Here is a 15,000-nt window from a genome sequence, read left to right as displayed (position 1 = left end):
TGTGCCATACATTCTGAAAAGACTCGTTTTCAAGTCCATGGCACTCAAAGAGCTACCCAATCTATCATCTATGTGCGAATTCTTGCCATTCAAAATATTTTGAGAACATAATTTTCAAACCTATATAAAATGCATTTTGCAATGCAATACCCATGCATAAATGTTAATTTCCCAAAATGTTCCAAAATGGATATAAGTCATTTTACACCGAAGCTCTTCGTTTACGTAGTCACACAGTAGAATAGGATTTCATGGGCTGTTTAAACAGTTGTCTGATTTACATGTCTTAAGGCAAAAGAAAACCCTAAGTGTTTAAGTTAAACAGTTAGACATAATGAACTTAATACATGAGTTTTCTGATAGACTTGTCTGATTGACGCGTTCTAGACCTATTAAGTAAGGTTGGAGTTCCCTTTAATTTTTTGGGGCAGTATACATATATATTTTACAATTAATCCAAGGGACACCCAGATCTCTAGACCAGTGTTTCTCAAAGCTTAGTCGGAAGACCACCAGTGAGGTCAGTAATACTGGTGTGGTAGCGCTCCTTGAAGTTATTTACGAGGGGATGTGGTCGTCGGATGGAAAAACCATGAGAAATACTATATCCCAGCACACAGTAGAATAGATTAATGGTGTGTGAGTGTATATGTGTGTGTGTGTGTGTGTCGCTTCACTGGTTTTGTGAGAAGCTGCTTTTATCACATCCATACTTCGACTGCATACATGCATACTGTGTATTTCATATTTGCGTGTACCTGTCCTGCAGGCATGCTTCAGTGAGTTCTATTCATATGTTTACAGTGTTTACATATCAGAGTATTGTGTGTGTTTAAGGACCTGCACACCTGCTTATGCTTCTGTCCGTTCAGGTCTCCGAGCAGGCTGCTTGGGAGTGCGTGCGTGCGTGCGTGCGTGCGTGCGTGCGTGCGTGCGTGCGTGCGTGCGTGCGTGCGTGCGTGCGTGAGTGTGTGTGTGCGTGTGTGTCTGTGCGTGCGTGCCTGTGCGTGCCTGTGCGTGCCTGTGCGTGCCTGTGCGTGCCTGTGCGTGCCTGTGCGTGCCCATGCACTTGTGTGTGCACGCTTGCGGATGTGGGAATAAGCTATTTGTGAGTCCGTGTATGCGTTTGAATGTGTGTAGTTGCATCCTTGACTGCGTATGTGAATGAGTGTGTGAGTGTGTGAGTGCATGTGTGCGTGTGAGTGGGCATGTGTGCATGTGTACAAGCGAGCGCGTGTATGTGTGTGTGTGTGTGTGTGTGTGTGTGTGTGTGTGTGCGCGCGCGCACATGTGTGTGTGTCTGTGTGTGTGCATAGGTGTGTACGCACGCCTGTGTCTACCTGCACATGTTCAGTCCTCAGTTCTAGTTGTTCTCATGATGCATACACATTATGCGTGCGTGTAGTAGCAAAGTTTGTCAAACGCCAATGAGGATGGTAGTAAGTTGTTCCTGATACATAGTCCAGTAAAAGCACTCACAGAGAGAGGAAATAACGTTTGTGGATTTAATTCCTCAGTCCGGTTTTCTTTTCCAAATAGAACAAAAGCAATACACTAAACATAAAGGTAAGTATTGACAGGGTTTTGCTTTCTACTCTATTCTTTGTTTCTGCAGTCTGACAACTTTCTCTGCTTACGGCCATCCCACCAAAGCCTATTTTCTATGCAGCGCGCATGCACACTTTGCCAGTTTGATGCATTCTGGTTAGAAAATTCAAAACATAACAGGTAAATATTTAACTAACATTAAATCTATCTTTTCCGTTACTGGTTACCAGATACCTGATGCAGATCTGTGTGTGTGTGTGTGTGTGTGTGTGTGTGTGTGTGTGTGTGTGTGTGTGTGTGTGTGTGTGTGTGTGTGTGTGTGTGTGTGTGTGTGTGTGTGTGTGTGTGTGTGTGTGTGTGTGTGTGTGTGTGTGTGTGTGTGTGTGTGTGCGCGTGCGCGTGAGCGTACACCTCTGTGTGTGTGTATAGTATTCCTACCTGCACGCGTGCCTCGGTGAGCTCCGTCCTGAGCGCGAGCTGCTCGCGTGCGTACACGTCTGGGTAGTGTGTCTTCTGGAACACCTTCTCCAGCTCCTCCAGCTGGAAGGTGCTGAAGGTGGTCCTGTTGCGGCGCTTCTTGTTCTTCCCTGACAGGTCGATGGAGTCCGCGATGGAGATGGAGTCGCCGCTGCCCAGGCTCCCCGACACCGACAGGCCATTGGGCTCCTTCAGCTTACCGCAGCAGTCTGTGTCCAGTGAGGAGGGGTAGCCCAGCGGCTTAGATAGGGACTTGTCACCTGAGGGGAGGGTATGGAGAGAGAGTTAACCTCTTTGCATGTCATAACCTTACTGTCACCAAAACTGTAATGACCTGGGGGGAGGGAATGAAGAGAGTTAGCGTTAAGAGCGCAGAGCCTATGTTATCAGCTTACTGTCACCAAAACTGCAATGGCCAAGTCAGTAATATTGTTATGATGCAGTTGAGGGTTTTCAGGAAAGAGAGAATAGGCCCGTCGACAGGCCCATGATCTGCAGTAAGAGGCTAGGATTGGAGAAAAATATGATTTAGCCAGAAATTTAGTAATCATTGGTGACTTACTGTACACTGAATTTCTCTGCATTGTTGCATTTATCACTGTGGTGTTTTTGTAATGACAATAAAGTTCAATCTAATCTAATCTATCAATTTACCACCTAAATTGGAAGGAGATATGTACTGTACTGTAACTAGAGATTATGACTGGTGATTGATTCACTGTAACGATAACCAAAGACTTGTAGCCTGCGGAGAGATAGCTATGTCATGGAGACTCCACACCAGAGGGAGGGCAAGAAGCAGAGGGCCAGTTATCTAGCCTGAGAACTCCCATGCTGCTTTGCACAATCGTTCCTATCTGAAAGACATGTCAGGAAAGATGCTGGTCCCAAAGCGCTAGCCATAGGTAGGGAGCCAAATCGAAGGCAAAGAGGGGTGGGGAAAATGATGACGAGCATACTTGATGAATGGAAGCTTACAGTTTGTTGGAATGCAACTGACATGATTGGCCATGAACTACGTATACCAAATGATTTGTAATGGCCAATAGACGGCCGTTGCCAATCATAAACCACACCTTCCCTACAAGGAATTCAGGAGGTGGTCTCCTATCTCCTATCTCTTGCGATATGGTCTGGTGTGAACCAGGCAAACAGTTATAATTTGGCAATGTGGTTAAGGCAGAGACTTTTCACCTCAAGACGGAGAGAGAGACAGTTATCATTTATCAATGTGGTTTAGCCCATTAAGACATGGCTCCTGTTATAAATTGGCTGTTACCAGAATGGCAAGGACCAAGTCGTAATGTATTACTAAAGGCACTTAGTAATGTCATGGTAGTATAGTACCATGATAGTGTAGGCGAGAGAGAAAGACATTTATCACTGGTGAGGCAGAACATGTATTGTCAGTGTGGACATTAACGCACAGTCATGGAGGGATAGCCTATGAAGAGTTTCTTTGCAAAATGTTGTATATCCATTTTGTAACATTTTAAGAAATTGACATTTTTGTACTGGACATTCCATTGCATTGCATTGGAAAATGCATTTTATATAGGTTTAAAAAGTATACTCATAAATGATAGGACTTCTGTCATTTCCAATAATAAAATGCAAAAGTCAAAAATGGTGGGTACATCATTTTGCAATGAAAGTCTTAATATCTACAGAATAGCCAAGGACTTGTCGTCTGAGGAAGGTATGAGGAGTGGCCTAGACAGTGATCACAAATTAATATAGTGTGATAGTAATGGTACCATGCCGTCCATGCATGATAACTCATTAATATAGTGTGGCAAGTCATTAATATAGTGTGGCAAGTCATTAATATTGTGTGGTGAGTCATTAATATTGTGTGATAGCAATGGTACCATGCCCTGCATGCCTGGTAAGTATTGTGTGGTGAGTCATTAAAATAGTGTGATAGTAACGGTACCATGCCCTCCATGCATGTGGAGTCATATCACGGATAACATAAAACCAGAGATTGGTTTATTGGTCAACACAACATTGCCCTAGTTAAAGCCGAATATCCTAAGGAGGCCATGAAACAGAGCCAGGGATGTCTGTTGCATAGCCAGGAACTTGTCACCTAAGGGGTGCAGGAGGACAGACCATTCAGGGAAAGAGCATTATTGCCTGAGTCCTATTGGTGGTGAGAGATGTACTGCCTGCTCAGACAGACAGTCATGGGAACTGAGATGTGGAGAGAGAGAGAGAGAGAGAGAGAGAGAGAGAGAGAGAGAGAGAGAGAGAGAGAGAGAGAGAGAGAGAGAGAGAGAGAGAGAGAGAGAGAGAGAGAGATGTGGACCGAGAGCTATCAATGGTCAGTACGATTTGACCAGTGATTTGTCCCTAAATCATCTGTTACCAAAATAGCAGTGGCCAAGTGATAATGCATTACTGAAGACTGTGTGGTACATCTACAGTGTTATTGTAGTAACATCTTTTTAACGACTACTACAGCGTTCCACATGGTGGCAGGAAGCCGACAAGGGGGGACAGTCAGTTGTCCCGGGCCCAGAAAGATGGGGCCCATAATTTGGTCCTCATTTACATTGAATGTATTGGATGGAGGGCCCTTTCAGATTACTTTGTCCTGGGCCCAGCCAAAGCTGTCAGTGGCCCTGATGGCGGAATGGTGTGCATCTTAGACCCTTAGCACGGAGCCGCGGTTATAACCACATTGGCTAGTGATGGAAAAAGGTAGGCTAATTTATAGTCCTGCTAAGAGGTGCATGGAAACTGAGTTAGGAGCGGTGTGTTACTGGTCAACAGTGCCATATATACTGTATTGCCCAGGGCAGGCCAGGAAGAAAAAGTCAGGCCGGGCATCAGAGGCGATTAGGGTAATGTGGGGACCCAAGTGATTATTCAAAAGAATGAACATTGGAAATAAAATTGCCACTACCGTAGTAAAGTGTGAACTGTTATTCACTATATAGGGGCTTGGGGGCCCCAAGCGGCTGCCTGCCTAGCCTGGGGACAAGATGGGCCTAGGCTGGGCATTTACAGGCAAGACCGGTCCACCAGGCATTGATAGAGACGATGAAGACTGTGTCAACATTTTGGTCATCTAACGTAAGTTATTTTCACCATCAACATCACCAACAGCCAAAATGCTATCCATTACAAACTAGGTCTATTACAAACAGGCCCAGTGTGAGAACCAATCACATTGACGGGAGAGTCGGGCAAAAAACATTATCAGTACACAGGGCAAGTGCCCTGTATGCCCTATGGCCATTCCAACCATGGTATTGCCTTAAAATGGCATGGAGAGTCAGGGATAGCACCACTCATGAACACACATCTAACACTGTATTGAAGAAACAGCTGCACAGGACCAGGTGTGTGTGTGTGTGTGTGTGTGTGTGTGTGTGTGTGTGTGTGTGTGTGTGTGTGTGTGTGTATGTGTGTGTGTGTGTGTGTGTGTGTGTGTGTGTGTGTGTGTGTGTGTGTGTGTGTGTGTGTGTGTGTGTGTGTGTGTGTGTGTGTGTGTGTGTGTGTTGGTTTCACTTAATAACACCATCATAAACTTAACCGTGTGCATTGCATTTTAAGTTAGAATTACCAGTAAGTCCAACAAATCCAAGCAGCATGCTCCTATAATTTAATTCATATTGTTAAGGAGTTTTACAGCATGCTCCTGGTGTGGTGCAGTCTATGAAGCAGAAGGTCTTTACAACAAACATTTTTATTGGCACTGTGAGGCAGCACAGTGCGTTTTCCAGTTTTCAGTTTGCCATGAACACTGTCCAATTAAGAAAAAGTTGAGAAAGATTGCTATGAAAAATTAAATGCACATATAAATATAAATAGCATATTCTATAATTTTACATATAAATAGAAATAAAATATAAATGTGACATTTCAAGGTAATGAATGAAGTGCATAAAGCCGATTGTAGCCTAATAGCAGACACGATTTTAACAATTCCCAATTTTAACTATGCATTCCCTCGTAGCTCGGTGTAACATGGTCGATTTAGGCCCAAACTAAATTGGAATTCTCCACAAATGTGTGGAGAATAGTGGTAGGTTGTTCCCCAGATTTTGAGAATGTCCAAGAAGTTGCGGAAAAAACGTGGGAAAGAGTTTTTCAAATGTTCTGCTACATCTGTTTACAAAAAGCAAATACGTTAAAGACAGTCGACAGTCGCAATTATTTAATTGGGAATAGCTTTGTTAATGCTGTGCGCAAAATGAATTAAAAGTAGGCATACGCCTATAGCACGTGGTATTGTTTGGCCCATTTGTTATAAAGCCAACACTGATAATAATTGAGTCAAAACAATGTGGTTAATGTGTTTTTTATGTATTTGCAGCAGATAGCTTACGGTCGACATGCGTTGAGTTAACCACGCCATTCAATGTTTCCTGTGTGTTGACGTTAAAAATAAATAAAAACTGCAAACTACACTACACTGGGATCAATTTAATCGCGGGGACATGACAAGCTTGTGTTGGTTTTCCTCAGGAGACGGACAGGGAGAGCAAGGAGGAGTTCAGCAGAAATGACCTTTCCCATGTTGTCCCAAAGGCAGATAGATGCAAAAATTAGAACAAACTTACTAACGCCAGCACCCGCAAAATAAACCAGCTGCATAAGATGCCCGTTCCCATCATCTGGCATGAAATTGTGATATAACTCATTAATTATATATTGTATATAGGCCTAAAAAAACCTGCCAAAGATGACGTGGAGCCTTTAACTGTTTTCTTGGCTAGACCCACTGAAAAAACAATAGTAACCCTACAAATTGTGTGGAAATTTTCACAGGACGAAAAAATAAATAACTGAGCGTAAATCCTCATCTCGTTTGCTTGTGCATATTATTTTGATCAGTATGTTAGATTTAAACGTTCTACTATTAACACTTCCCTGCAAGAGTTATCCTACGGTAAATAAAGCATTGAATATTGGGGACACAAACGCTTTCCTCCACAGCAGGAACAGCCTGATTCCATTCGACATCCACTATGAGTGCTATATTATTAACCTATGGTCGTAACAAACTGTTTTGCCGAATGTAAAAGGAGACATGGGTCTACACACAGCTGGCAACGTAGCCTACGTGAAGCGCAAAATAAATGCATTAAATTGTAACAAATGGAACACTTGGGTGCATCATTGTAACGGCTGCGTGAACGCATACGGCTTTTTGCGCAAGGTGTGCCAAAAAGCGCACAGCGCAATGGTGCGGAAATACAAAAAAACAACAACTATTTTTTAGAGAGCGCGCTGTCAATATGAATTTACAATTAACTCCAATAAAACAAAACACCAGAAATAGGCAAATCATTTTCACATATGGAAAACTGGAAAATTACTATATTTACGCACAAGAGGAAAGGAGGATACCCACCCGCAATTCAGCTATGGGGTCAGGCCATGGCATGTACTGGGCCTATATAGCCAACAACACGTTATTTTGAAAACTAAAAGATTTTTCCATTGTTATTATTTTGATATAGCGTTTCCAAACGTATTTTGCAACTGACACTGAGTTAAAAACAATGTGTAATGCTTCCCTTCACCATATGACACTGACGAGAGGAACCGCTGCCCAGTAATCTCCACAATCATGGCACAGTTAGCAATGCCGTGTCCATGATAGATCCTCTCAGATGTGATTGAATTATTCTTTAAGATTTAAATGTGAACCCTGATGTTAATCACATTTATAGCTCGGGGTCGTAAAAAAGTGTTTTAGAGCTTGTGCTGCATCATGGGTAGCCGAAACAGTAAGCACCCGCGCCCGTAATTAAATCTCCAATCACACAGAGGCGCATACTCAACACAGTAAGACATTCACAATTACCGGCGACCTTTCGCTACAGTTCAACGCCAAGCGCATGTGGAGAGTTTTTTTTCTCTCTCGGACTAAAATACTAAATTTAATTTGAGAGAAATGTTGTAGACTCTATGGCTTTAATTTGGAGTGCATTATTTGACCTTTTGTGAGTTCAAATGCGCAGTCAATCCTGGATCAGTGTGTAAACTGCACACAGCAACAAATTAATGCATTTTGTAATTTTCCACATGGTCAAATCTACACTGAACTGGACACCCATGTTGCGCTATGGGGACAGGAGAGTATTAATAGTCATCAATGGCCTAATTTAAAGTTTAACATTTGCATACATGCAAATGGTTTCATATACCTATGATATGACCTTATTACATTTCTGGCATTTATTGTCATAACATGGGGCCTATTTGTTATTGATAGCAGTTAGTGTGTTCAGTCAGCTCGTTTTGTGTAACATTCGAAAGGTCAACCTTTAAAGATTTTAAAATGACATCTCACCACACATCCCCACCTCATGGCTTGACCTCCCACCCACAAAGCTAAAGCTGTAGTTTCCCTTTCATTTCAGAGGTCCTCTCCCACTAGTCAGCCCTAGACAAAACAGTGGGCCAAGCCCGCCTTTGAAGGTATAGGGACCTGTGGTGCCCCACAATGTTTACAGGATATCAAAGGGTTAAGTTCTGCATGCCCCCTTCTCCTCTCTTCTCTCTTCTCTTCCCCCTGACTGTTTCAACGCATGCAGAGGAAAGAAACACACACACACTGGTGCTGTGGATAAGGTAGTGGATGAAGTCCTAAGCTCTCCCTCCCAAATATCTGTGTGTGTGTGTGTGTGTGTGTGTGTGTGTGTGTGTGTGTGTGTGTGTGTGTGTGTGTGTGTGTGTGTGTGTGTGTGTGTGTGTGTGTGTGTGTGTGTGTGTGTGCGTGCGCGCATTGTGTGCTGATCTTGAAGTATGCTGTGGTGTTGTCTGATGCGATAGATTGGACAGAATGTCATGTGTGTCTTTCAAACTATTTCTAGTTAACGTTAAGCCACCCTAAACAGCAAACTGCAAGTTTCCATGCACAGAGGCAAATTTAGATTCACAAAATAATAAGTACCAGCTCTTAACAAGGCCAAGGACAAGTATCAATACAGACAACGAGAGAACAGTTCTTTGAAAAACCCATTTGACAGCAATTTGACGTAGCTCGGAGGAAAATATAAATGTAAAAACGCTTTCACATAATATAATCGACCAACACAGACTTTGCACTGTCCATGGAAACAGATTGAAGGAACTATTTAGCAACTTTGTTTTTTGTGAAGAATTTGTCCAAGCGGAAAAGTGTGTGTCATCTTTTTGCTTTCTTTTAATGCATTAATTCTCGAACAACTAAGTAAACTACTACCCTGAGTGGACAAGACTTTTTTTGTTTCTCTGGTGGGCTGGAATTCTTCTCAAGGACTCCATTTCTAATTTGAAGAACCTTTCACACAATGTTATTGATCAGCAGACTCATCACTTTCAATTGAACTTGATTGAAGAACCAGATTGAGAGGACCATTCAAGTAACTAGCTTTAAAAAAAAGAATATAATCTATTCAAGGGTTTGAGAGTGAAAAGGCTGATTTCGTGATCTATTTCACTATCTTTTTATGCATTATTATTTCCCATGACAACATTAGGTAAACTATTTCTAACTATGAATCTCAGCGGAGAAGGCTCTGTTGATTTCTCTGGTCAGCCAGAATTCTTCCAGGGGACTATTTTAGCCTGTAATCCAAGCCACAGGAAGTTCTTGTTTGTAGTGAAGCTGTGCCTTAAGTTCTCTTTTTCAAAACATGCAATGGCATCCCTACAGCCCGAGAGAGAGAGAGAGAGAGAGAGAGAGAGAGAGAGAGAGAGAGAGAGAGAGAGAGAGAGAGAGAGAGAGAGAGAGAGAGAGAGAGAGAGAGAGAGAGCAGAAGGAGCCACCGCCATCTTTGGCCGACAGATGAAACACTGCATTGTATATTATGAGAGATAGTGATATCAAAAGTTCTTATCAAAAGGTCTGTTGAGGTCTAGGGTAGGTTTACATACGGAAATAAACAAAGGGGAAAGGGCTATTCATCTCTCTCCATCCACCCTTGGGCCACTCACATTCATAAAGTTAAAGACCCATTTATAATCGGTTGAAGACCATTTTATTGATAAATTATACAGTCTTAGATCACATTATTGAAAATATAAATATCATTATTGTTATTGTTGTCACAGTAATTTGGGTTGAGTTTTTATTCTTACTGTATATGCAAAGGCTTGCGCGGCCAGCTGCAATTATAAGGTTATCTGCTACATCAATGATTTAGTTTTTATACTGTGAATAATTTATATTCCTTTCCATGAAACCCACATAATTCATGCATGAGACTGATTAAAATATCAAGATTGTAAGAAAGTCAATATGGCGTAAAAATGTGTTGAGGAAAAACAAGTTTGCTCAAGGTAAGATTTAAGAGGTGAGCGGTCCATGGGTTTAAGTTACAGTTACTACCCTCAGCTCAACGTTATCTCCCCTAAAACTAAAGCAAATGGTAAATGAAAATTAGGGTGAAGCATGCCAATGTCCCTTGATATGACATAACAGAAAGCTGTTGATTAAGGGAAATGTAGCCTAGATAATTGAAAGTTACTCCGAGTCAAGTACTTTATTTATGAGATAAAATTAAGCACTCTGAGTCAATAGTTTTATTTAGAAGATAAAATCAAGCCAAATACTGTGAATACCTAAAACATGCACACACATATAAATATAAAAAATGGATGAAATAAATGCAGTTAGCAGTTGTCGCCATGCCTGCCATTACTGCAGCCTCACAAACCGAGGCCTCATTTGCTCTTCTCTAGGGTCAAAAGCCAAACTCATCTTGATGCAGAGGTGATATCTGATAGCTTAGTTCGCACCATCACACATAGAAAGACACATCTATAAACACATTATGTTATGTTATATTATATTATATTATATTATATTATATTATATTATATTATATTATGCCCTATATTATATTATTATACCTACATTATATTATATTATATTATATTATATTATATTATATCATATTATATTATATTATATTATATTATATTATATTATATTATACCTACATTATATAAACATATTATTATTAATAGCCTACTACTAGGCTACTACTTTTACTGTAGGTTACTACTAATACATAGAGGAAACAGATTACCTCGACAAAACATTTAGAATTGAAGATTATTTTAGCCAGTCCTGACAACTGTCTTGTGTTACAGACGATTTCTAGTAGCCTACTACTTTTAAATTGAGAATTTTAAATTTTCTTGCCAAACTTCTGAAGCGCCTATTGCACACTGTACACATTGTGCTACACAAGTGCTACAAGTGTATTTCTACTTTACTGCTTTGGTTACTACAACGCCAATGATAGGCCACAAACCGTTGCAAATTTCTATACCTCTACGTCATGAATTTCACAACCAGCCTCTTTCTTACCTTCTGGGCTGCTTTCATAAAATGATGTTTTTCCGCCTAAAGATATGCTTTTTTGATCCTGGCTCATATTTTCCAGGTATTTGCTGTGTTTCCCCGGCGATGCCCGAGCATTCGAGCCTGGAACGCCGTGCGTAAAGTCCGTGGAGTCGTCTGGAAAACGTCCGACATTGGGCGAATCGTAGAAGTCTCCCCGCAAGCCCAGCCGATGCGAGTGAGGAGGAAGATGCGGAACTTTCTGCAGCTCCTCGCAGGGGAAGAAAGAGCCAGAACTATGCTCCAAATTCGGCGAGTTCTCTGGCGTTGTCCTGTTTGGCGGCGAGGAAAAAGACAAACAACCTTCCGTATCCATCACCCTGTCCAGCGAGGCTTTCGAGGAGCATGCAGGACTCGGTTAACAGTGAAAACGTTTGTGTGTGTGAATGGAGGGAGAGACAGGAGGGAGAGTGATTTTTTTCCTTCTCCATTTCAAGTGGGTGGGATTTAGAAGATCAGAAACAAAGACCCGTGAAACAGGGGGGACCGAGACAGCAGTCTGATTTAATCCGCCAAGAATTCATTCACGTGTGGTGGCTGTCATTCCAATTAACCATTTAATTTCTTCTTTGGTTAAGAAAACTATAACAAAGCAAAGCAAAAAGGGGTGTGTGGTTGGTAGAAACATCTCTGAAGAGTGCTAACTATGTCAAAATAATATGATTTATGGTCAGTAGAATATTTCCCATAATAGGTTTTGAAAACGGCACACTTAATCGATTAAAATGGTTGAGGGTAGCCTAGAGAATGCAGTAGTCGCCAAAGGGAGGTGAATGAACAAATTTAATTTGGCTTGTCACATTTTGGGGACACAGGCGACTTGTTGTTGCAGTCTAAATGCTTAAAACGATGTGGGATTTTTTTTTTACTGAAAGAGGCTTCACCTAGTTAAGAAGGCCAAGGAGTCCATTATTTCTCATCCATATAGGTTTTGCGTAGAGTACCGTTACGCAGCAAAATTAGCTGTTTTATATATTGTTCCTTCCTTTTAAGGTCAGCATAACAAGGGCTTCATCAATAACTGGCTCCACATTCAAAAGAGCACACTTCATTGTTTTATAATATTTTGAAACGCTGTTATTAATTGATCAACATGTGCATGCCTCCAATTACAACATGTATACCTGACCATATAAATATACTGAAAATATAGTTGGGCCTACCAAATGCTGTCTAATTCCACAGTTGGAAGTATTCGCCGAGTAAACTATGGCCATAAAGTCTACTGTTGTCTGCCGGTGGCTCTCAGTGCAGTGGAGGGTGGATCCAACATCAGTGCAACAGATCTGTGGATTATGCCTTATCCTTGTACTCTGATTTCATTACAATGCGCAAGCGATTAGCCTGTCATTCAGCAAAGAAACGCTGCATTGGCCTCCATGCGTTTTCCATGTTTGCGCCACAGATGGAAAGCTTGGAGAAATGTGCACTTTTTACCATAACTTTTTACCAAACACTGTCGAATTTATTGACAAGCTAACTTGTACAAAATGTGTGCTGATTGCTTTAAAATAACCAACGTAAGCGAACTACAGTGGTAATCACAACAGAGCATCTGAAGGTGTAATTTGTTATCCAACGGGCACCATGTGCCCGCAATGAAATAAAAGGCATTTACGCACCACAAACCGCATTTACGCACCACAAAATATGCTTTAAAGCCGATATAATATAATATAATATAATATAATATAATATAATATAATATAATATAATATAATATAGGCCTAATATAATATAATATGCAACGTCAATGTTGTATGTGTTTCCAGCCGAGTGTTTTTGCAGTAGGTTGCACAAAGGAAATCGTATTGGTCTTGAACATTTAAATAAGGATCTAGTTTTTAAACTTCCCATCTGGGATTTGGTAGCCTATCTATTATTATTATTATTATTATTATTATTATTATTATTATTATTATTATTATTATTATTATTGTTGTTATTATTAATATTAGGCTCTGTTTTTGTAATCATGTTATAACCCGGCTTATTCAATTTTATGAATCTATAATTGAATGAGTGAGAGGAAATCGTTACCAATTTAGACATAACACAGATCACAAACATTCATCCAAATGTTCAATGGCTAGCCTACTGGTCCCTCAGTTGAATGTCACACTTTGCATTATCCTACTTGGATCCCGGGGATACGATTTTTTTTGTTTAATGTCCAAGCAGAAAAAAAAACTGCTCCAGACTTTCGGAGTTCAACAAATCCCTGACGAATAGTTTTTATTTTGCGCATTTGGAATAGCCCTATTTGGCATTTTTAGGCTATTAATCTTCATGGAATCCAAACCAGTTTGAGGGATAAGGTGAAAGGAAAGGGTATAGGCTTATTCTTTTTCGTAAAAGTTTGTTCGATTTTGGATGAAATGAAAAATAGAAATCGTTGAAAAGGTAGGCATATAATGCGTAGGTTTTCAATTTAAGCACAATAAAGGCCTACAGTCCAATGCGAATAACATCAAAATCAAGGCGTGGGTGTACTATGAGTCCGTTTTCATACAATTGATCCAGTTTAAAATGTGCTGTAGGCTAGTCAAAAGTATACGTTTAGACCTTCTATGGTGTTCAAGCCAAGGCTGTTACGGCGTGAGGAGACCACCAAAGACCTGTCTTCAATTTAAATCATGGGACAATATCACATGAACACCAGTGACATGACATGGGAGTGTCCTGTCCGGCGACTTGGCTTACACAACAACACAGCCAACATAGAGCCTCTTCAATTAGAGTGACCCGTGATAATTGTGATACAATGCGACAGTTTTAACCCCGTTTATACACTTAGGAAAATAAGTCAAAGTGCCTATAGCCTTCCAATGACTAGAAATACATCACTGTACACCACTAGCATTGCGGGGTGCCTGTGTCTATTGCTGACACATCAAACCGTAAACAGGGCCGTTAGCTTGAAATGCCCACTCACATAACATAAAAACACATGGTACTCACCCTTCATAGCAAGAGAGAGAGAGAGAGAGAGAGAGAGAGAGAGACTCAAACCTCAGCATGAAAGCTTTGACATAAAAGGGAGCGACGAAATTGTTGATATTTACATGGCAACTCCAATCTCTACCAGCCATCTCTAAACACGAGGCACTTACAGACTTGATGCATGCTAACATTGGTTTTTGGGGATGTCTCATATAGTATTCTGGCTTCACCTACGGGGACCACATAGAGCCGAACTGACGGACAAGTGTGTAAACACCGGGTCCATTTGCAGACCAGAGAGTGGGACATAAGCACCATTTTATTCAGTCTTGTGCTCTCGGAGCGCATAGAAGTTGTACACACGCACTCGCACGAAACACGCGGGGAGAGCAAACGAGGTAGGCCAGTACACAGTCCTCTCCGCTTCGACCTGTTAATTGCATGACATGCATTTTGAAGAGGAAACTTTTAAAAACGTGTCATTTAGCAATAGGCCTACACGTCACTCAAATGGAGAAATATAATTCAGACAAAATAAGCTGACGCGCCATAGCCTACTCTCCGACCATTTAAGTAGTCTAACTGAAATCCTACCCCTGCTCTAATAATACTTGCCTCCTTAGTCACAGAGACAATGATTGATTTACCTCATAATTTTGAAGGAAACTATTACAGGG

The 15,000-nt window shown here is 41.1% G+C and overlaps 1 protein-coding gene across 2 annotated transcripts in view; it reads right to left on the bottom strand.

Annotated features, from left to right (window-relative positions):
- alx3 (ALX homeobox 3) overlaps window positions 1-11,738 on the bottom strand; it is a 17,158-nt gene extending 5,420 nt beyond the window's left edge. For both annotated transcript variants that reach the window (XM_063209636.1, XM_063209637.1), the window contains exons 1-2: window positions 11,348-11,738; window positions 1,987-2,285 (exon numbers count right to left, since the gene is read on the bottom strand). In XM_063209636.1, coding sequence (XP_063065706.1) covers window positions 1,987-2,285; window positions 11,348-11,696 — 648 coding nt within the window. In that variant the 5' untranslated portion in view covers window positions 11,697-11,738. The remainder of the gene's footprint in view (window positions 1-1,986; window positions 2,286-11,347) is intronic.
- Between the last annotated feature and the right edge of the window lie 3,262 nt (window positions 11,739-15,000).

Source organism: Engraulis encrasicolus, chromosome 10, assembly GCF_034702125.1.
Source record: "Engraulis encrasicolus isolate BLACKSEA-1 chromosome 10, IST_EnEncr_1.0, whole genome shotgun sequence".
NCBI classification, from domain to species: domain Eukaryota; kingdom Metazoa; phylum Chordata; class Actinopteri; order Clupeiformes; family Engraulidae; genus Engraulis; species Engraulis encrasicolus.
The sequence above is the reverse complement of the archived record's forward strand: the minus strand, read 5'-3'. Positions and strand labels throughout refer to the sequence as shown.